This window comes from Molothrus ater, chromosome 17 (genome assembly GCF_012460135.2).
Source record: "Molothrus ater isolate BHLD 08-10-18 breed brown headed cowbird chromosome 17, BPBGC_Mater_1.1, whole genome shotgun sequence".
NCBI classification, from domain to species: Eukaryota; Metazoa; Chordata; class Aves; order Passeriformes; family Icteridae; genus Molothrus; species Molothrus ater.
In genome coordinates, this window is record NC_050494.2 from 894,707 (window position 1) to 916,842 (window position 22,136).

The window sequence follows — 22,136 nt, forward strand, 5'->3', positions numbered from 1 at the left end:
GAAAAGCTTTGTTCCAAGGCCTGTTAAATTAGCATGCTTTGCTTTACCTTAGAGCATTTCTGCATTTTATTTTTGTACTAGTTAAGCCAACTAATGATTGTCACAAAAGATCACTTGCTATAGATGATGTGCGTTTTTCGGTCCACAATTAAAATGTCCATGAGATTATTAATTCCACCTTCACAAAGGAATCTTGACACTGCAGAAAATGCAGACTGGGGCTACACACTGAATAACCAAGGGAAAAGTTAAAATATTGAACATTTTGCTTAGTACTTCATGCCAGCTTCTCTTTGCACTGAACTGAACACGTGTCCCTAGGAAAGGCAGCATAAACTTCAGGTTAAAAACATGATTATTCAAAGGGGCCAGACTGGTGGAACCAGAGCCACACCAGGATCTTCACGTGCTATTGCCATCTTTTTGTTTGGTTCTAAGAATTTAATTTTGATATTTGAATATTTCTGTGTTATAATTTTCTATGCATTTTTTTTTCATTTTTCCCTGATTGAAAACAATCCCCCCAAGTAGCATCAGGTAGGTTCTTGTTAATGCTCCATGGGCTCATCTGCAGCATCAGGATAATTAAATAAAGCATATCTGCCTTCACCATTTGAGCTGAATAATGGCACAGCAGCAGCAGCTACCACCCTGTGCTGGGTGATAGTGAACTGTCAATGGCAAATGCTCACAGGACAGATGGCCAAGAAAGAACATGCTGGCCAAAGAAGGAAGAGATTCTGCAGTCTTGTATTTTCACTAAAAAGACACATTCATTCATCATCTTTGAATCTTTGAATCTTTCCCACTGGCCTCCTCCCTCTCAAGAGCTGTAGGGTTTTTGTTTTTTTTTCCTTTCCTAATCTCTGCTAGGCCAGGAAGACCAGCACTGCCTGGATTTGTTAATCTCATACCCAGAAAGTACCACATTCTTTCCTCTAAACTCTAGCTGCAGCTTCAACTAAGAGAGAAGTCCAGCTCAATTCCAGGCAGAAATGTGTCAGGATATGCACATGATTCAGGAAACAACCCCCCAAAATCTGTCCTGTACATGTTTTATGAAGGCTTCTAGTTCTTCTGAACATACTTCCCACCCTTTGATCGTGCCTGTCAAGACTGCTTAAAAAAAGGCAGCCTCCTCTTCCAAGGACTGTGGCACCATGGGCCACATGCTAAACTTCCTTCACCCAGTAAAGGTAAGGACAGTGCTGGTAGAATTGGGTTTATAACTGAGTTTGGATATTTGCATGTTATTTTTAATCTTGAACAAACATTCCAATGACCGACTCTTGAGAGAAACTGCTACAACATGAATAAAATACAAGTCCTTTCTCACCCATTACTTGCTGATAAAATATTGACAAGATGCCTGTGGGAATTTCTTCATGCCCCTTATAAAAAACACTGTAATATTAAACCTACGTTGTTTGTTCTAGCTGTTGATTATTTTTCTTCTTCCTTGGAGGCTTCTTCTTCTTTGGCTTGTTGGCATTCTGGTTATTCTGTTTGTTGTTCACACCAAAGTGCCCTGCTGAGATATCGCTCTGGAGCAGGTTAACCAAGAGCGGGCTTGTGAGCGTCACATCTTTATTGACAGGAAACACAGGGTTCTGCCCACAGGAAACCTGATTCCCATTGGGAGTTCCACTAAACCCTGTGTTGAAAGGCAGCCCATGGCCAGAGAAATGACTCCCTGAAGCATTGCTGTTTCCTTGCATTCCTTGCATATGAGAAGGCACCATGTTTGGCTGCTGCACAGGAACCTCAGGTAACATCTGTGTCAAGTTCCCATCGTTGTTTGTTGTGGTCGCCGTATCCCCAAGTTGCTGAGAGATGTGAGGACTGGGTCCAGTGGGCCTTAAAACTTGCCCTTGAATTCCCATCACCTGAGAAGGATTCCCATTCACAGGGCCCTGCTGTGCCATCATCTGCCCAGTGAACTGCACCATGTTTCCTTGCATGTTTGGGGTTGGTCCTCTCATCAGTTGAGCTGGCCCCGACATAACGTTGGACTGGTTTTGAGTACTAAAAGGCTGTTTATTCCCTTGCATCTGAGTGGTCATCATCTGCTCCATCATTGAGTTTTGCTGTAGCAAGACCTGGCCCTGAGGTCCCATCATCTGATTGTGTGTGGACATCATCTGCTGTCCCTGCTGGGGAATCATCTGTTTGGGTGGGGTCATCCTCTGGGGAGAGGGACCAAGATTTTGGTTTTGGGGTGTCACCATCATTTGGCCTTGCGGCATGAGCTGAGTTCGAGAAAGTATCATCTGGTTTTGAGGGTTCAGCGATCCCTGAGCCTGAATGTTCACCATCTGTCCTTGAGAGGACACAATTTGCTGATGCATCCCCATAAGCTGGGACTGTGGTCCTTGCTGAGGCTGTCCCTGCATATTGCCCATGTTAACTTGTGGCACCCCACTAGCACCAGCCTGCTGGTTGTTCATATTTCCATGAAGTCCCATTAGATTGGTCTGCATCATATTTGGTGGGCCATGTGCTGCTTGCATCTGAGTTTGAGGAGGTCCAGATCCTTGGCCACCTTAAGAAAATAAAAAGAAAATACCACTAAGAAACTAATTGGAGTGGTGCAAGAGTTTTCACACATTTAAATGTCTAGTACTCCAACATTGCTTTCCTCCCTTTACCAATAAACTGGCATATTTCATATATTTGCAGTCCTGGGATGCAAAGTTTGATGCTATAGATCCATGTTAGTTGTCAAAACAGAACATCATACATTTCAAAATAAACACTTGGACTGTACTTCTCCTGTATCCCACTGCACAGGACAGAACAGAAATTTAATTTCAGTTGTTATCTGCACCTAAGTTTGAAAATCTTCCACAATGTCACCTAACTCAGCAGAGTACTTCATAACCAAAATGAGCTTCAAAGCCTGAGGATGCTTTATAATGGGTTAAAGAATAAATGCACACAGAGTACTGATGAAATGACATCGTCAGGGTATCCATAATCCAGCCAAAAGACTAATAATTGAGTTGTGAAATGGAGGGAGACATTTGCGCATTAAAGATTTCATTTTCACACTTTAAGAAGTCGTCAGAAATTTTTGAAGGAAGTAATAAATAATCTTTTCAAAGCAGAACAAGATTATATTGCTATTCTGCTTCTAAGATAATTACACTCTTTTTTTCTGGACAAGAAGTTCCTTTTGTGTTGTTACATTTATTACCCCTTGCCTCCAAATTTCAGTGCTACCTTCCATCCAATTTCTCAACAGCTGCTTCTGAAGCCCAGACCCACAATCCACATCAATAATAATTAGATTTTGAGAAACATGAGCAGCCTTATGCTTTTCTTCTTCCTATCCAGCACTACACCCAGAGTGCTGCTGCTGGAGTTTCAGGGTTTGGGACGGGTGTGACACAGGAAAAGGCATCACGTGTTACAAAGGGAGAGTGGCAAAGGCTGAGGAGGGCCCCCCTGCAGTCAGACCTGAGTGCTGCACGCTCTGGCCGGCTGGCAGCTGCGGTGCTCCGCTGTTCCCTGGCGTTCCTGGAGCTGTGGAGGGCACCTGGCCCTGCAGGAAGTTCTGGTTAGCCTGGCCTGCAGGGAACCCCGGGGGCAGCCGCTTGGGCATTCCTGAACACGAGAATTTCCTGGTTAGTTAGTATGGGAAATGGGAAGGGAAAAAATAGACAAAATCTATAATTGGAATTGGAGAATACCTTTGAGTCTGTGCCGTCATATGACAGGTTTAGGCAGAAATTGTTTTTTGCCAATATATGAAATCCACTGAAGACATTTATAGTTCTTACCTGTGCAACAATTCTGTCTAATAAATTACTATGACTAATTTCAAACTATTATTAAAGTACAAAACTTACTACCCAGAGAAGGTGAAAAGTGCACATTTGACCTTATAGAAACTAGAATTAAAGTAATGTGGTTTGTTGCTTTCTGCTCTACTGCATCTCTTAGCACACCCTTAACTTATTCAACGTACACACAGAGAAATAACTGGTATTCTTGTTAGTGATGTGCTCCTCTCACCAACTCTGACACACCAGGCACACTCTCCTTATCAGTGCTGCTGTGTGCACACACTCAAAGGGTCTTTCCACCCCAGAGTGGGCTGAGGAACCCCACAGTTCAGTAGGTCCAGACCTGCTGCTCATTCAAGTAACTCTGCTATCACTGCTGCAAGAGCAAGGAATTCTTTGAGGCCCTCATGCGGCACAACAGCCACACTCTGGTAATCCCAACATCACTGCTGCCCTGGGACACACAGAGGAAAAGCTCTCCTCTACCTGCCAGCGTGAGCAGCAGTGTGGATGGCTTTAAGTGAACCCACTTTTTAACTCACTGTCCACACAGTGCCTCAGACTTTGAAGCAACCCTGCCCACTGCCCCCTTTATTTTCCTGACCCAGTGCCAGAATGTGACTTCAATTCCTTCTGCAGTTACAGCTTTCTTGCAAACCTAATTTTACTGCTTGTGCTAATTATCTGGTCTTGGGTTGTAATTAATATTTCAAGGTAATCAAGTCTATAGGCCAAAGACCAAATATATCTGCAAATACAGAAACAGAGTTATTGAAGCACCACATCACTGGACTCCAGCTTTGGTTCTGCTAAACTTTTGGGAACGTGTTTCATGTAAGAATGCTTGAACTGAGAAAAAAAATAAAGTGTTAGCTTGGCCTATTCCAAATCTGATATAAATTCCAATTTGCTAAATTGGCTGTGTGAAATGCAAAGTGTTTCAATGCATTCATTTCCACCAAACCTCTAAATGTAAGGTAGCTTAAAAATGGAAAGATCTATAATGACAAATTAACATATAAATTGCAACAAAGAATGAGTATGCAGAGAAGTCAGGCAAAAATCTCAGCAGTGGGAGCAACACAGTTTTGCTGAAACCAAGGAATTCTGTCTTTTAAAATCACCTGAGGATACAGCTCACAGCAGAATTGTTGATTTAGCAATAAGGTCTAAAATAAGACCAAATAACATATTTTGATAGTTTATTTCTGGTGTGACTCTTAACTCAGAAAAATTGAGGTTTGTTTGTAGTAGATTTAGTTAGGAAGCAGAACATGGAGATTATACTGGCTAAAGGTCCTGGCTAAGATTTCTGATGGGGACATATGGCTGGTGAGGCAAGACTGTAGGGAAATGTGACTGTAATAAATAATGAATAACTGCTTCCAGATGGAGACAAAATAAGACACACCAAGTGTAGGGCACTGGCAGATCCCAAGAGAACCTTGAAACACAGAAAATTCATTTGAATTCAAACAAGACCCATGGTACAAACGCTGAAAACAAGAAGCTTGTCCAGATCAGTAGACCAAGAAACAGGAATTCCTTTCAGTGTTTGGACAGATCTTGAATGTACAACATGAGAATGCAAGACACTAGAATGTACTTATGTGTGTGTAGGTGGACAAAGAATATGGGCCATAAGCACACAAAGAAATTATTTCAAAGGTTTAAGCAAGAACTGATGTATGGGACATGAGAACAGCCATCCAAGAGGAAGATGAACAAATGAGTGAGCAAAGAGAAGCATGGAAAATCTGCATGGAAATACAAAGGGCTCAAGAGAAAAAAAACAACCAAGGACACAAAAGAGATCCTGGAACTGACAAAAGAAATGCCTTCATTGTTAGAGAAGAACTCTAGGAGTAGTAAGGAAAAGAAGTGAGTGCATTGGTTCAAAGAGAAAACTAAAGACAACACAGCCAAATGAAAAACTAAAACATCCCTTAATGTCTTAATTTTAGGATAGGGAGTACAACAGCATGGCAACAATAGCTTTTTCCTCTTCAGATAGGAAGAAACTGGTGACAAAGAAAGGGTGAAGAAGCATCCACAGCTTAGAAAGGAAGATGCAAAACAATGCTTCACTTCTGTATTAGAAAATGTAAATCATGACAGAGGAAGGTGAAGAGAGAAAAGAAGTGTTTTCATTACACTCTTGCAAAAAATCCTCCCCTTTCCCCCTAAAAAAAGAACAACCTCAAACCTAAACAAAATCCCCACACCATCTCTGAACACTCTAAGCTTGCTTAAAGGCAACAGAGGAGCTGTCAACAGGACAACTGGCAGTAATAAGTGCAGTGCACACAGCAACTCCTCCCTGACCCTTTGGGCATCTCTGTGACACTGCAGGACAGAGACAGAGTGATGTGGATGCTCCTTCACCAGTACCCACCTCACACTCCACCTATTTGTTGATTCTGTCTCATAAAGGGTCTTTTCAGAACTAACAGCAATATTAGTTCTAGACTTTATGTTTCTTTTCCTTTTAAAATAAATGAAGGTCTCAGTGCTTCTTACCTCCTAAACCAGGGTGTAAACCTTGTGGACCTTGGTTCTGCTGCTGCATCACCATGAAGTTGGGGGGTACATTCCCCTGCTGCACCATAGGATTACGACTGGGAGAGCTGACAGGCTGCTGGAAGCCCTGGGGAAGAGTGCTGCTCTGGGCAGGCCTTGGTCCCAGCTGCTGCTGTGTCTGGTTAACGGTGGGAGATGAGGCAGGAGAGCCCTGCTGGAAGGAGGAGGGAGAAGAAGCAGGAGACTTATTGGTCAGGTGGGGCTGTTGTAGTGGGGTAGGAACCCGTGAGGGCCCTCCCTGAAGGCTTTTCATTTGAGGAGCAGTAAACTGGCCAGGATTGCTCATCTGGGGAAAGTTTGAATGAGCCTGAGAAGCTTGCTGGCTTCCAAAAGGATATGGAGGTGGAGGATGAGTAGGAGTTTGTACTGTTGCTAGAGATGGTCTTGCTTGAAGCTGCTGCTGCATTTGTCCAGGCAGCGGGGCCTTTTTCCAGCCCTGGTTCACTGTCAATGTACCCAGTGCTCCCTGGGTTGGAGGAGGCTGGAGTGCTCCAGAAGGAAGCTGGTTCCAGCCAGGGGGAACTGGAACCTGTGCTGGTGAAGTGAATGAAGGTCGAATACCCTGCGGTGGCTGCTGATGTGGCTGGGGAGGCCGATTCTGCAACTGCTGCTGCTGCTGGAGCTGCTGAAAGTTGGCTGAGTTCATCTGCCTGTTTACAGGAACTGACTGCATTGAATGGAGCTGAGGAGCTAAAGATCCAGATGGATGATTTTGTTGCTGCATATTTAGCCCAGATAAGAGTGGGTCCATTGCATCTAATAAAATAGCAAAGAAAAATAATTTTTAAAAAACCCTACTGTAGACAAAACCCATCCCAAAACAACAAAGGCTAAATTGCTTGCTTGCATTTTCTTACTCTGCATAAAAAATTCATATTCCAGAGAAGCCAGGTCTTATCAATTTATATCCTCTAAAATAAAGCACAACAGCCCCACAATGCTACAGACTGATGTAAGCCTTCTACACACTCAGAACTGCAGAATCACAGAGTATCTCAGCTGGAAGGACCATTGAGTCCAAATCCCTGCTCCTGGCAGGATCACCTAAAACTAAACCACAGGACAAAGAGCATCATTCAGACACTCCCTGAACTCAGTCAGGCTGACATGACTGCTTCCCTGGGGAACCTGTGAAGAATAACCCCCAAACATTCACACCCACCAGACCCCCAGTCCTTAACTTACCAGTCTATCTACCCTTCCTGAAAAGAAGGGAAAGAAGAGCACCAGAAATATTCCTGCCTCATTGAACTAATCCTTCTCTTACCTTCAAGCTAAACATAAAGATCAGTCATGACAGTTCAAGTGCAAAAATACAATTGCCATTGCTCAACATACTTGAACAAAACACCAAGCAAGCTGGTGACTTATTAGGCACCCCAATTATTTGAAAAAATTTAACAGATTAAGGGGGTAGGGAGGTTTTCACAGAAAGAATAGCTCCCAGAAAGGCAGGGAAAATGCTCCAGAACAATTCTGGAGTACTCTCATGAGTACACACTCAAGCCTGTGTGCTGAAGAATCAAAGTTTAAGAACTTTTTCAGATCAGTATTATGACTAAATTTTACCACCTGGCTGTGAGGAAGGCCGAGGTGTTCGTGGCTGCAGCTCAGCACTAGCACCACTTGCCACCATAGAGGAGGGCACATTTCCACCCTGGGACATCATGACAGCTGCAGCATTGCTCATTCTTATTAAACCTTAAAAAATAAAAATAGAAATCATCAAGTCTTGCAGTTACATAGAGAAGAATTTTACATTTTTTTCTTTTAACAAGAAAAAAAAATAATTGTCAGTAAAACAATTCTTTAGACTTCAAGAATTGTTTGTCCAAAATAACCTGAGGATACAACTCTCTGTCTGAAAGCTCAGATTCCCTGGTATCAAACAAACAAGTTCAGGTCATGCTGTAGGTCTTTAACAGCAAATTTTTAAAAAGAGTACAAATGAAAACACTACTGACTCATGAATTAATGTGAGCCCGATCTGCCACTGAAAGCGCCAAGTGACAAGATTGTATCAAAGCTGTACATGTAACTCAGGTTTTTGCAACATCTGAAACTAGAAAGTAACTGAGGTGTTGCAAGAGGAAAAAAAATTCAATGTTTCACTTCCACAGACTGTAATTTTCTAAAATGATTGCTACTGTTGCCCTGTTGGTTCTGTTGCTGTTTTGTTGTTGACCTGCAGACAGGAAATGAAGGCACTGATGCTGACAGTGGAGAGTAGAGCCCTTCTTCAAAATGCTTTAGTCTTTGTTAAGGACAAAAATTTCACTACTGTTTAACTAGCTTTCTACAAAGCTGAAATGTTCTTTCCATTCATTCTCCTCAACGGCCACAAATGCATCTTAGATAAACTGACCAGAAATGCTCCTGGTTTAATTGCTTTAAATTCCATTTACTAAAATATTAGTTATTTAATGCTGCCTTATGATTCAGCTATTTTAATAAATTAGATAGTAGCTTTCTTTGTAAAAACTCTTTGTCAAATTTGAGTTTTGTAGTTAAAAATTCCTTATGAGTATACAATACTCTAAAATACAGTTAAAAAACTACACATTTCCACAGAAATCCCATCTTTATGATCAGATCTCAAAAGTTTATCAGAAAATAAGAAGAGAGTAACAATTACAGTGTCCCATCCTTCCCATAATTGTAATGGATTTAATCTAAGTCAGTTTATTGTACACTGAATCAAGACTTTTGCACATTTCCATAAAGGGAACCAAGCGGAACACTCTGAAAATTTGTGCATATTTCAAAGTGAATTCACTACACTCAACTCATCTGCTTCAATACACTGTATGTAAAAACCCCAACCAAACCAACTACCCAACAAAACCCCGAACCACCACACCTTCACAATACCTGAAAACAAACCAATGGGCCCTGCCAAAACCACCCCAATGTTTGTGGGACACAATGCACCCAACAATAAATTTACATAACACAGGCCATGGTTTGATAGCATGGAACAAGACCAGACATTAATTTAAATGGCAGTTAGAATTCTGCAAACAAGAGTTGCTGTAACCAGTGGAGTTCCATGAGCCCAGCAGTAAATGTGGAGTGTCTGAAGCAGCAGGAGAAGGCCTGGGGGGATTTACCTTGCCCCCCCTGCATGGGGAATCCCGTGTCCATGCGCATGGCGGTGCTCGCTCCCAGGGGCCCGTTGATCCGCACATCCTGGCTCCTGCTCTGGCCTAAAGCCAAGTTGATGGCACCTTCCCCTAAAGCAAGGCACAGCTTGGGTGAACAGGAGAAACAGAAAAGCAGAGCAGACTTTTGCAAAAGGACATTCAAGAGATGCCAAGGAAGGAAGAACAGGCTTCACCTCCAGGGAATGCTTTAGAAGGACACTTGCACATCACTGCACTCCTCTGGATTTCAGTTTTAAGAAGAACAAATGTCATGACAAGCATTGCCTGCCCTTGATTCCATCCTGAGGGTGCTCCTGGACAACTGTCCAGAATGGACATGGTAACTGTGAAAGCCACTGAAAATTTGTCCTAAAGAAAGCCTCATATGAAACACCAGGGAAAGAAGATCAGCCAACCCTTTCCCAGTCAACCCACAGACAACATTTTTCAGGAGGGTTCCTGGTGCCCAGAGCATTTCCAGCTTTCATTTTTATTATTAGTAAATGTTATTCTTGAAAGAATTAAAATCCTGAGCTATCTTTTTCACTAAAGCCAAAGCAGAAATTACAAGTTTTGCAGTGCTAACCAAATACACAAAACTGCTTTTTGAGTCTAGTTAAATCTGAGCTTTGGAAGCAGATGAGGTGTGAAATACCTTCAATCTGAACGGAGAGAATGCCCAGGTCTCGGAGCTGCTGGTTGTTGTTCTGAGCCAGGATTCGCAGCCGCTCGGCAGCTTCCCGGGGGATGTTGAAGGTGACACGGACGCTGTTCCAGGGCTCTATCTTCTGCACTTTCAACTTGTTGGATTCTTAGAAGAAAAACAATCAAAGTCAGTGCAAAGGCAGTTCATAAGCACATCTGATGAAACAACTTGGTTAAAAGGTTGAAGAAAATGAAGCCCTATTTAGCTTTGAAAATTGTCAGTGCTCAGTTGCAGGTGGAGGAGATTTTTCCCCACACAGGTGTACAGCAACCAATGCTGCCAAACCACATCAGGGATTTTCCAAAAAATTAGCAGTAAAAAAACTACTCAAATGACAACTAATGCAATAGACAACAGAATCACTTGATAGTATTACTTAAAAATGGAAATATTCTGTGGATAAACTACTTTGGAAAGATAAGAAAATATCTAATAAAACAGATTTCATACAATTATAGGTATTAGGTTTGGGCTGGAAGGGACCTTAAAGCCCATCTCATCCCACCCCCTGCCATGGGCAGGAACACCTTCCACTATCCCAGGGTGCTCCAAGCCCCACTCAGCCTGGCCCTGGGCACTGCCAGGGATGGGACAGCCACAGCTGCTCTGGGCAGCCTGTACCAGGGCCTGCCCACCCTCACAGGGAACAATTTCCTCCTAATATCCCATCTAAAATCTACACTCCTTCATCTTAAAGCCATTCCCCCTTGTCCTGGCACTCCACCCTTTGCCCCCAGTCCCTCTCCAGCTCTCCTGGAGCCCCTTTGGGCACTGAAAGGGGCTCCAAGGTCTCCCTGGAGCTCCCTCTTCTCCAGGTGAGCACCCCCATTTCTCCCAGCCTGTCCCAGAGCAGAGGGGCTCCAGCCCTGGGTTACAGTACAGTGAACTGTACATGTCTGGTTTGGGAACCAGATGAACGTGGGGAAAAAGTGACTACAGGAATGAAATGCTTGAAATATTTGCGACCAGTGCCAACAGACTCCTAGCAATTTTCATTGATTTCTACCTTCTTATTTAGTTTTGTGGGTAAGCATTTCAAATCCACTGCCAAAAAGCATCTCAAAGTCATGCAAGATATTCACTTGCAGGTTTTCTGAACACCTGTTCTACAAATGAGCGTTTCTACATAGATCAGTGGTTTTCACAGTAACTGCAGAAAGGTTGGGCAGTTAGGTTGGATACATTATCCAAAGTGATACCTACCTAAATGATTGCTACAAAATGCAGTTAAGGATAATTTAAAAAATACTCCCAATATAGCTTTATAAGTTTCCAGTTTCTATCTTTCTGTAAAGAAAGTTCCTCTCAAAACAGAAAGCACTGACCCAAATTTTCATCAGCCAGCTCCTCCACTGTAACCTCAGATTTACTAAGCATTTGCTAACTTTTGAGGTCTGAAAAACATGTTAGTTAAGAATGCCAACACTCACTCCTATTTAGGAAGCTCTTGTTCACCCCTAGTTCACCAAGCCCCTTGTGCTGCTACAGTAATGGAATTATTAAATTCATCCTCATTCCATCTATAAACCTGGTTTTGGCTGGAAACATGGCAGGAGGAGTTTTAAAATCTCCTTTTGTTTTAAAATCCCCTTTTGAACAATCCCATATTTTCTGCCATTAATGTTCTAATATTTTACATAGAAAAATTGTATCATCAGTTTCAGTATTTCTATTTATTTGTACCCAAGTTTCTCATTTTTCAAGCACTGCATCAGCCAAGATAACCCCATGCTATTTACTAACTCTGAATTCAGGATATCCTATTTTGCTCTGAATCTGAATAACTCTGAAGTTATTTAAATAACTTCACACACAGATAATTTTCAAATTAACTGGACATTGATTTTAAAAATTTGCTTTCTCAGCTGAGGTCTGAATGTTTATTAATCCTGGCATTAATATTTATGACAGACTCAGCATGCAGATGCCTCTATATAACAAAGATGACTATGTGCAGTCATAGACTGAATTTATTTTATATCAAAAATGACACAATTATTTGTGATATTACAAACATCCCTTTACACCAGAAATGGTCTGTTAGTTTACATCTCCTTCCAACTGTTTGTAAGACACAGCTCAAAACTGGTATTTCTTAACAGTATTTTTGTCTTATCCCAGCTTTTTTATCTCTCTGAGCAACAGCAAGAACCCAACAAACTGATGCCAGCTGACTAGATGGACAAAATTGAAAGAAAGGAATAAAGTGACAAAGAAATTCAGTTTGGTTATTGAGAAGCAATGTGTTATTTTCCTGAAAATGTGTTTGACACTGTTGAAGAAAACAATCAAGGCTACCTAACTGAACAGCCATCAGTAATCAGCACAGGACCTTTTGCAACATGCTCAGACAGGGGACAAATGTCTTTTTCCAGATCTAAACATGCTGGTAAAAGATGTCCCCAAGAGCCTGTTATCACTGACTTGCCATGGAGCTGTTCCCAGAGCTGGCTGAGCATTCAGGGGTATATCAGGGCACTACCCATTCCCCAACACAAATCAATCAATCAGTCAGGTAGGGTAGGTCAGAAAAGGGCAGTAATGTCATAGGTACTGGAAAGTGAACCCATTCTCAGATTAACTGGAATTGTTTAAATTGGACAGTTTGGGTAGTAAAACATCTCCCGTGTGAACAAGCCTGGTTTCACTTATTTATAACACAGCCATGCGTAATAGAGGGACATGAAAGAGAATAAAACCAGGTGAAATGTGGAAACAGAAGAAAAATTAATGAACTTGCCAAATACATCAGTTTTAAGCAACAAAACAACTGTAGGCACTTGTAGTCTGCATTTCTGAGAAGAACAGCTTGCAAATTCACTAAGAATAGCTCCAAGGAATTATCATTGCAAACTAAGTTGCTCAAACCCAATATAATCTATTTTTTGTGCAAGTACCCTGACTACCTAAATAAGCATTTTAAGGACAGCTGGAAAGTGACAAGAAGGCACATTACCCATGTGTAAAAGGCCAGGCACATTCTCCAGTATGGTATCCAGCTTCTGCTCAAAGTCTCTGTCACTTATATTTCCTTTAAAAGCCACAAAGATTGTGGAATCCCCAGGACCAGCCTCCTGTTTCAGTTCATCTTCCTCCAGTCCTGAATCAAAATCCACCTCTAAGTCTTCCATAGCTGAGGAGTACAAGGAGGCATATGTATCTTTTAAGTTAGGCAGATCATCCAAAACCATTGTTTCCAACAATGGGAGCCTGTCAGACGTCAAGGTGATGCTTGGAAGGGAAAAAGAGAATTATAATACATATAATAATCATTGGGTAAGGACATTAACAGCTGCTTTCAATAGCACATTTGGTCATTGACAGAAAAACCTACCTGGTGACCTACTATTGGGCTCTGTGAATCCAACTGTGTGAGGCTGAAAATGGGGGCCATGGCAGTGCCCAAGCTGTTCCTCCACTAGGACAAACAGAAGGGGGTTCCTGGCAGAACCGTGCTGCACGTGGCTTGAGAAGTATTCCAGTTGATCTAAAAGACAGACAGGTAGAAAGGAAGGTAGAGGTTAAAAAAGCCAGAGGAAAATGAATTTTATTAATTTCTGTATCACACAGGGGACAAGCAAGCACCTAGTATCAATGCTGCAGTGCCTGACTGTCAGGAGACTAAAACTCACAGCAACAGCTGAATTACAGAATGATAGGAAGGGCCACCAAATTTAATTTTAGAGACTGCAGATGCAATAGGTCCAAAGCAGTAGGAAAGCCACAGCATGTTTTTACCAGGAGAAATGTAGCATTTGAAAAAATATTTTACTCACATCCAGCTAAATCTCAGGCATATTGTGCCTACTTTCCTAAAGTTTGTAAAGATTTAGGTGTTTTCAGCTTCTTGCACGTAATAACCTGAAATCTGCTCTCCCTGTCACAGCCCACAACTCCCACCATGCCCCCAGATCACACTCAGATAAGAATGAATTCAGGAAGTCAAGTCCCACGCCTGATGGATCTTGCTTAATGAAATATCTGAACTTTGCAATAAACTTTGACATTATGACATTAAACTAATTGAAGTTACAGAAGTACAATCTGTGATAAAAGTATCCCTCAGCTCTCGGTGTATCCTATGTTAGGATACACATTTTCCCACTCCATCACAGGGCAATGGCACTGTCCTTTCCAGGTGACACATCTGCTCTAACACTCAGCACTTTGCAAATTCTGCTAAAAGATTCAAACCACCTGTAGAAACAACCAAAAAAGGGACCTGTTCCTGACCACCACAGTCAAAATCAAACCCATTCACCAGCCAGTACTGCCAAGATCTGATAACTCCAAAGCTGTGGGTATTTGGCACAACCCAGCCAGAAGGTTTAGCTCAGGACAACATAGCCTTGAAGAGGACACAGATTGGGGTTTGGGCAGAGGTTCAAGTTCCCAACACAAAACCACAACTTTGAGATGAAACGTGAGCTGCAGATCCTGGCCAGGAAACAGCCTTTTCTAATTAAAAAAATCTAACAATGTTAGAAAAGCCCAGATTCAGCTCTGCACTGTTTGCACACTCACACAAGGCTGCTGAAGGGACAATATTCCAAAGGAAAAATCAGGGGCTTGAAGTCACAAATTCCCATTGCTTTTGGTCAGATCTCTACACATACACTCACTACATTTACAAAATACTGTGATTTTTTTTCTCCCTTGCAACTCTACCCCACACCAGGCAATCCAACAGCACTAAGGAAAACTCCCCTATTTACATGGAGTTTCTCTCTCATTCTGCAGCAGCAGGATGCAGATTAAAAACCAAGCAAATTTTGTCTCACAAGCTCTTCTGCAGTCCTGCATCAGAAAATAAGGTCAATGTTTCACAGGTACTGACCTATTTTCATAGTGCTTTCATATACTCATTATTGCCATGGAAACTTTAAAGATGGGCAGTAGAGAAATAAATTTTAAAAATTCATTACCAGGTGAACACAGAGACAATTAAATCTTTTTTCTTTCCCTTCTTGCTTGGCTTTGTGTCTAAATCACAGCTCTGAGTGTTGGCACCTCCATTAAGGCAAACTCTTCAGTTTCGTGTCAGGTGCCCAGATAATGAGAATCACAAGTAATAGGAGTCTGTAAAAAATGTTTGAACTGATTTTCACACAATTTCTTGGACAAGTAACTTCCTTACCCGAGCTGGCTTTACACTAACCAGGAGGACAGTCCTTCTCCTTCTGCATTCCTACATCTTTTATTCCACATCCACTCCTCTGGGAGAGAGGAGCTGAGGGTCCTACACAAATGGCCTTTTTAATGGCCAAACACAGCCATTCTGTGCAAGGACTGAGGCAAGCACCCTTGAAATATAAGCACTATATTTTGAGGAAAATTACATAGAATGTTATTTGTCAGAAAATCATGAGTAAATTTTTTAGGGAGAGACATTTCAGCTCAAAATACAGGCTCCTACATGTTGAAAAGGTACAACTGTTTGGAGGTGATGGGATGTTGCACCTGCAGCGAGAAACATAAGTATCCCTGACAATCCCTAACACCAAAAACAAAAAGAATTTATCTACAAGAACACAAACATTTCAGATCTTTTTTTAATAGAGGTGTCTGAAGCCTCCATCTTCCCTGTGAAAGAGCAGAAGATTCCCAGATTGCTTAAATCTGGTTTTTAAACAATTCATAAAAATGCTGCAACTTAGACCAAATTTCATCAACCTCATCTGAATGTGCTAAAATCTGACAGGATTTGTTGAAGTTATTGCCCTTTGTAAACACTATCATAATTCTTCCTCCCAAGAGCCTCTTTTGCACACGTTAGTGGGTCAGTTGTTTTGTCCATAGGTGAGAGTGCCTGGGAGCTCCTGGCTCCAGCAGCCCAGGCTGTGCCCTGCATGCACCCTTTGGACACTCTGCTCTTTGTGGGCTGAGCTCTTCTGTCCCCATACAACAGTGCAGGTGCATTTTGACCATTTATCTGTTATTTGGCTGTTTTGAATACTGAATATTCAAAATATTTGAATATACTGAATATTTGGCTGTTTTGTACTGAATAAGTACAGTCTAATTAGAGTTTTCTAAATCCCAAAGGACCACAGGCCTTGTTCCACCTGACTCAGAGAACCACAGGACCGCAGGGATATTGTGAGGGAAGGAAACAAACCAAGACCAAGGTTTAAATTTTACCTCCCAGATGAGCACATATAGACAGCTACAGCTCCCTTTGCATTTTTTCTTCACATTATGCTCCTCAAGGATCTCTGCTACATTCATCTGCACCCTTTCCCTCCAAAACATGTGAACTTTTGTCTGTTCCCATGCTCAGGTATCATTTATCTCACGTATGACATGAGAAAGTGACGATTTGCAAAATTTTCCTTTTCAGGCAGTGCACAGCATACCATCCATATCAGAGCAAATGAATCCCAGCTGCACAGCATCCTAACAACTTCTGTAATCTCATGGTTCTAGGGTTGGCTTCCATAAATCCTGAGCAAGCACTTGATCATAATTAGCAGGTACCTTCCCTCAATACTCTTCCACACAAACACAAGAAGCCTTCAGCACAAGCACACACAGGTAAAACAGTGCACATTCAACAATCCCTTAAACCAGAACTCCCAGCAGGGTATGGAAGGTCTCTGACAAGTAAGAACCACCCCTGAACTGATCTGCACAACCACAGCACACTTCAGGAACCTGAGCACCCATGCTCACTTGGCAGCATAAGAAGGTCTCTGACCATCATCCTTCCTTCAAAAAGCACACATGGCCTCCTTCCTGCCCCTGCTCCTTTAGAGTTTCCAAATTAGTATTTCCCATTATACAATTGTTTCTGGAAAGTCAGAGCAAGTCTAGTGCTACCACATGGAACCATTTACCCTCACACCACGCCTGGAACTGGCTAAAGCAACAAAACCATTGCTATGCCTCTTTATTATAAAGTTGGTCTTGTTCAGTACAGTCTAATTATTAAAAATATCAAACTGAAGTAAGAGAGGTGGGTCCTGTGGTTCTCTGAGTCAGGTGAAACAAGGCCTGTGGTCCTTTGGGATTTAGAAAACTCTAATTAGACTGTACTTATTCAGTACAGCCAAATAACAGATAAATGGTCAAAATGCACCTGCATTGTTGTATGGGGACAGAAGAGCTCAGCCCACAAAGAGCAGAGTGTCCAAAGGGTGCATGCAGGGCACAGCCTGGGCTGCTGGAGCCAGGAGCCCCCAGGCACACTCAGCTTATGGACAAAACAACTGACCCACTAACATGTGCAAAAGAGGCTCCTCAGGGAAGAATTCCCACAGGATAGAGGATGCTGCAGTTGAGACCTGGGCACACACACACCTGGGGAGCCCCAAGGTATTTTACTGTGCCCTGTGCTGTCCCCAGCAGCCTGACAGGCAGCCTGCACAACAAACCCAGCACCATGTGGCTGGGCAAGCCTTGGAAAATCCCATCCAGAGCCCAGGACAGATGGGATTAGAGCAAAATCTGAAACAGCCAGCTGTCACTAGGCAGGAAGCAGCTGAACATGGGAAAGCTGGCAAGGCTCTGGAGTACCTGGAAGTGCTGGTCTCTGGTCTCTGGAGTGAAAAAAACAACACAAAGGAAAAAAAAAAACCCAAATGGTACCTTGGTATTTTTGCCCCAAGGTTCACTCAACTGATCCAAATTTATGTCAGTTAGTCTCTTAAACAAAACTTGAAATCTCTTGTCCTGTTTTCCCTTATCTACTGCACTACACAGAGCACACAGTCAAAGCAAGGCTTTGTCTGGCCACCTGTTACAGGTTTTCTGCCACAGTCTATTGATTGCCAAGCTTTTCAATGTATTCAAAATAAACACTTTCACAGCTGATGTCACATCAGAACCTGCACTCTTGCAAAACAAATAAAAAGTACTAAAACCATGCTCTACATCTCAACAAGTACTCCTCCAAATTACACAAAAGATTGGGAAGGATGAGAACAGAAGGAAGGATGGATTGATGCCCTTCACTAGCAGATGGCACAAGCTGGCACTAAGCAGGGTCCTCATCTTCACACTGACCATTATTTAAAGCTGCAACATGGAAGGGAAAGACATGATGGTACAGCCAAACCCCTTGGGGAAACCAGAATTGAGAGTGAGGAGGAAAAGTCTGGGATAGCAGTAGCAATGTAATTTCTAAAGGATTCATGTTGCATTTGCTGTCACTTAAAAATGGTTTTCAAGTGACTTAATAGAAAAAAAAATCAGGAATAAAGGATGTCTTGGAAAATACACTTTAATGTTTTCTGATTCCTTTGTTGTAGGTGTCAGTGAGAAAAATATGTAGAGATTTTCATGATGGGACAGAAGAGGTTCAGCATTGCCAGAACAGTACTGAGAGGATGGCTTTCTTTTAGCCTGTGCACTGGCACAGTCACAGAGGCTGTGTTTAAAGTATAACACCCATAAACCCCTGAAACACTGATCACAGCACTGTCTCTCCTGGAGAATTGGTAACAGTGTATTATCCTCCTACAACTGTTTCCTTTATTGCCCAGCATAGCACCTGCCCATCTTAGAGCTTGTTGAACCTGAGCAATGAATAAAGCTAGACACCCATATCCATTTATGATACAAAGATTAAAATAATATGGCTTTGGGGAAAAAAAAAAAACCAAACAAAAACCCACAGAACAAAAAACCCAACAAAACTTTTAAACAAGTTCTAGGCAAGTGTATATAACAATATAACACAAGGAGAATAAATAAGGCTAAGAATCATGGTTATAATATGAAAGAATACCTAAAAATAAACATGCACCAAAATTTCCTCTAAAACAACTTAGCCAGGGTTCCAGTAATTTTGAACTTCAAACATTGGTGTTAGATGAATGACACAACTAAAGCATCTCAACTGTTCTCCTTGGGAGGAGCAGCCACAAACCTGGTGGCAAATAGCCCTAACCCTGTATGGCCAAGTGGGAAGTCAGCTCTGGAGCCAGCCCAGCTCTGCAAACACAGCAGTGAGGAGAGGCAGGGGGAGAATTTATAAAAACAACAGATATTCAGATGCATCATATGTTTATTTTACCTACCAAAACAAATTTCACAACTTCAGTATTGTGGGGTGTGCAACAGGACTTCAGGTAATTCCAGACTGGCAAACATGGTTAAACAGAAAGTCCCAAATATGGAATCCTGAAAGAAAACCATCACATTTCATCAGACAGTGATGTGAAATAACAGAAATACTGAAGACACTGGTGAATAGCTCCATTTTTAATATGCAGTTTTACACCAAGTCAAACGCTCGCTCAGCAATGTTAAAAGCACATATTACTATATTCAGATTTGAACAGCAAAGCCTGAGGAGCTTGAAAAATCAACCTTTATTACAGGCAGAAAATGGAATACTTCCTTTAGCTGGAAATGACATTCTATTCTTCTAAACAGGGCAAGTTCTATCTAGAATAATGTATTTATTTAAGTCTTAGGACAAGCTCATCTTGATCAAACTAATCTTCAGAACAGAGACACCAGCACAGCCAGGGTGCCCCTCTGCTCATCCTGAGCGGGCGCCTAAACCAGCTCAGGTTCAGCTCATTCCAGAAGCACCTCAGACACTGCTGCTGCAGGTGGCCAGCATGAAGAGGTGAGTCCATCCCTAGGCCCTGCTCCTGGGCTCACCAAGCTGCACTCCAGCTCCTGGGATCATAAAAACACAGCAGTAAAGCTAAATGGCTTTGGGACAACAAAACACCGCCCCTCGAATCAACGGCGTTTATAGGCACAGCCCAGGGTGCCTCTCAAGGAGATTTTCTGCTTATGTGCTTGCCTGCTCATCAGTGGGGAAGGGGATCAGCCACAAACAAACAGGGGAAGCAGAAAATGGAAAAACACTCAGAAAGAAAAAGCAGAGATTTGTTGTCTTCTATCTAGACAACAAAGCAAAATTGCTTTAAAAGCATTTTTGTGCTGTAGCCTGTGCACTTTGCACCAACCCAGCACCTCAGAGAGGAGGAAAGAGGTTTTACATTAAATCACATCATAGAGGCTTTGCAGCACTTTTAATGGTCATCTAACACTTTTCAACCTGTCATATCTTCTTGTATTTCTAAGTAATTGTAACTCAGGAAGTGTAGCACCAAGTCAAATGCCTGATGGATAAACCACAAGCAGTGACCAGTTTCCAGCCACATGCACCTGCCCAAATACCATGACCAGACACCAAGCTGAGGAGCAAAATCAAAATTTGAAATAGGAAAATTTAGTATTGTTGTATAAGCCAAAACTAAAAAAGGTTTTCACATTCTACAGCAGATACTGCACTAGTTCTACCTTTTCACCCTTTTCACAAAAGGATGTTCCACAGCCTAAACAAACTGGCTGGTTACCTCCAAGCCAGGCCAAGACCTCACAGGAAAGGCTGGGCCATGGAAAAGCTGTTTTTATGAAGTCTCCAAGGTGCAGCAGCCAGTCCCCATGCTGAAGGCCTGTGCCTTAGCCCAGCAGAGTGAGGGTGATTTTGGCTAAAGTGTGGGGAAGTGGAGGGAAGAAAAAAATCTTCTCAACTCCTTGGTGCAAGGAACCAAAGGGATTTTGTTCCTTCATTTCTCCCTTCTGAGTGTCCCTCACCACGACACCCAACTGCTCCAAAGAAGGACTGGGAAAGACAGGCTGCCCTAGCAAGATCCAGTGAGACACTGAGGATGGCCAGCATGGGCTATGGGAAGAAGAAAAAATAACTGCTGCTGTGTCCATTCCCATTGCGCACACGGGATTAAATTTGGCTAAGGAAAAGAAGTAATCAACATTGGTTCATTAACTCCAACTTTCGCTACAGTAAATTATCTGACAGACCTGGATACTGAGCACACATCTTAACAGACCCCAAGGAATCACAGAAAGAGCCTTGTGAAGTGTTCCAGCTACAGAAGAGTTTTGTTTAGAGTTAATGCTTTCCCAAACACAAAGAAAACAAACCAAGCACGTCTCCAGCAAGGCAGGCTTCGTTCACTCACACTGCCACAGAACTGGTCACTGCTCCTCACACTGGTCTGCTGCACTCCCACAGCCCTCAAACTAAAACACTGAAACCCAAATGTTTCTGACAAAGAGAAAATTACAGCTTGTTATAACACACATAACTCTTTGCAGTGATATCCTGATGTAGTCTGACAGCAGGTTTAATGAAACATCAGTTTGTTAAAGGTTCAAGAAGTTTGCTGAAAGCCCACAACTCATGCCAAGCTGCAATGGACACGCCTCAGCTGAGCCATTCAGTTTTATTCCAACAGAATTTGACTGCTGAGGTACTCAGGACGGCTCTAAAAAGCAGAATGATAACTTTAGAATAAGCAGCTAAGTTAGCCATGTAGAAATTACCCCTTTCAGCAGCTGAGATACAAGGCAGCTACCAGGCACAAGGGAAATGGGAATCAGCAATTTTCTTGGGAGCTGCAGTCCACCCAGCACAATATTTGGTCAATCAATTCCCATTAGCTGAGTTACTAATTTCCCATGGTAAGGATATTTTCATTTGGAAGAAGCACACTGTGAATACTGACAGAGATTTGCAGTACATAACTTTCCACAAGAATCCACCAACGCAATCAGCAAACAAAATGAGATGCTATTTAAAATCAGGAGCATCTTGACTGTATTTGATCTTGCCTTCAAAAGTTATGAAAAATGCCTTTTTAAGTAGCAATCTGTGTTCTGTGCTACAACAAGCTTTTTATTTAAACCAGAATTTAACCACTACCAGACCTTTCTGGGCTGACACACCCCACAGGTTCTCCTTTATCACCAAATTCTCACACCAATATATTGGTGTTCCTAAACACCAATATTACCAGCCCAGAAATCCATGTGATCATCAGCACTGAAATAAGGTTTGACTGAAAACTGCACCTTCTGCAATATTATTCCTTCTTACATCTAATAAACATCCAGGAAATCTCAGGGAAGCTTTTCAAATTCTGAAATTATGTA

The 22,136-nt window shown here is 42.2% G+C and overlaps 1 protein-coding gene across 5 annotated transcripts in view; it reads right to left on the minus strand.

Moving 5' to 3' along the window:
* The window catches only part of NCOA6 (nuclear receptor coactivator 6), a 44,799-nt gene that overhangs the window by 18,812 nt on the left and 3,851 nt on the right, over nucleotides 1–22,136 (minus strand). For all 5 annotated transcript variants that reach the window (XM_054516623.1, XM_054516625.1, XM_036395908.2 and 2 more), the window contains exons 2-10: nucleotides 19,238–19,340; nucleotides 13,552–13,704; nucleotides 13,174–13,448; nucleotides 10,167–10,322; nucleotides 9,479–9,601; nucleotides 7,941–8,069; nucleotides 6,309–7,124; nucleotides 3,460–3,606; nucleotides 1,423–2,542 (exon numbers count right to left, since the gene is read on the minus strand). In XM_054516623.1, coding sequence (XP_054372598.1) covers nucleotides 1,423–2,542; nucleotides 3,460–3,606; nucleotides 6,309–7,124; nucleotides 7,941–8,069; nucleotides 9,479–9,601; nucleotides 10,167–10,322; nucleotides 13,174–13,408 — 2,726 coding nt within the window. In that variant the 5' untranslated portion in view covers nucleotides 13,409–13,448; nucleotides 13,552–13,704; nucleotides 19,238–19,340. The remainder of the gene's footprint in view (nucleotides 1–1,422; nucleotides 2,543–3,459; nucleotides 3,607–6,308; nucleotides 7,125–7,940; nucleotides 8,070–9,478; nucleotides 9,602–10,166; nucleotides 10,323–13,173; nucleotides 13,449–13,551; nucleotides 13,705–19,237; nucleotides 19,341–22,136) is intronic.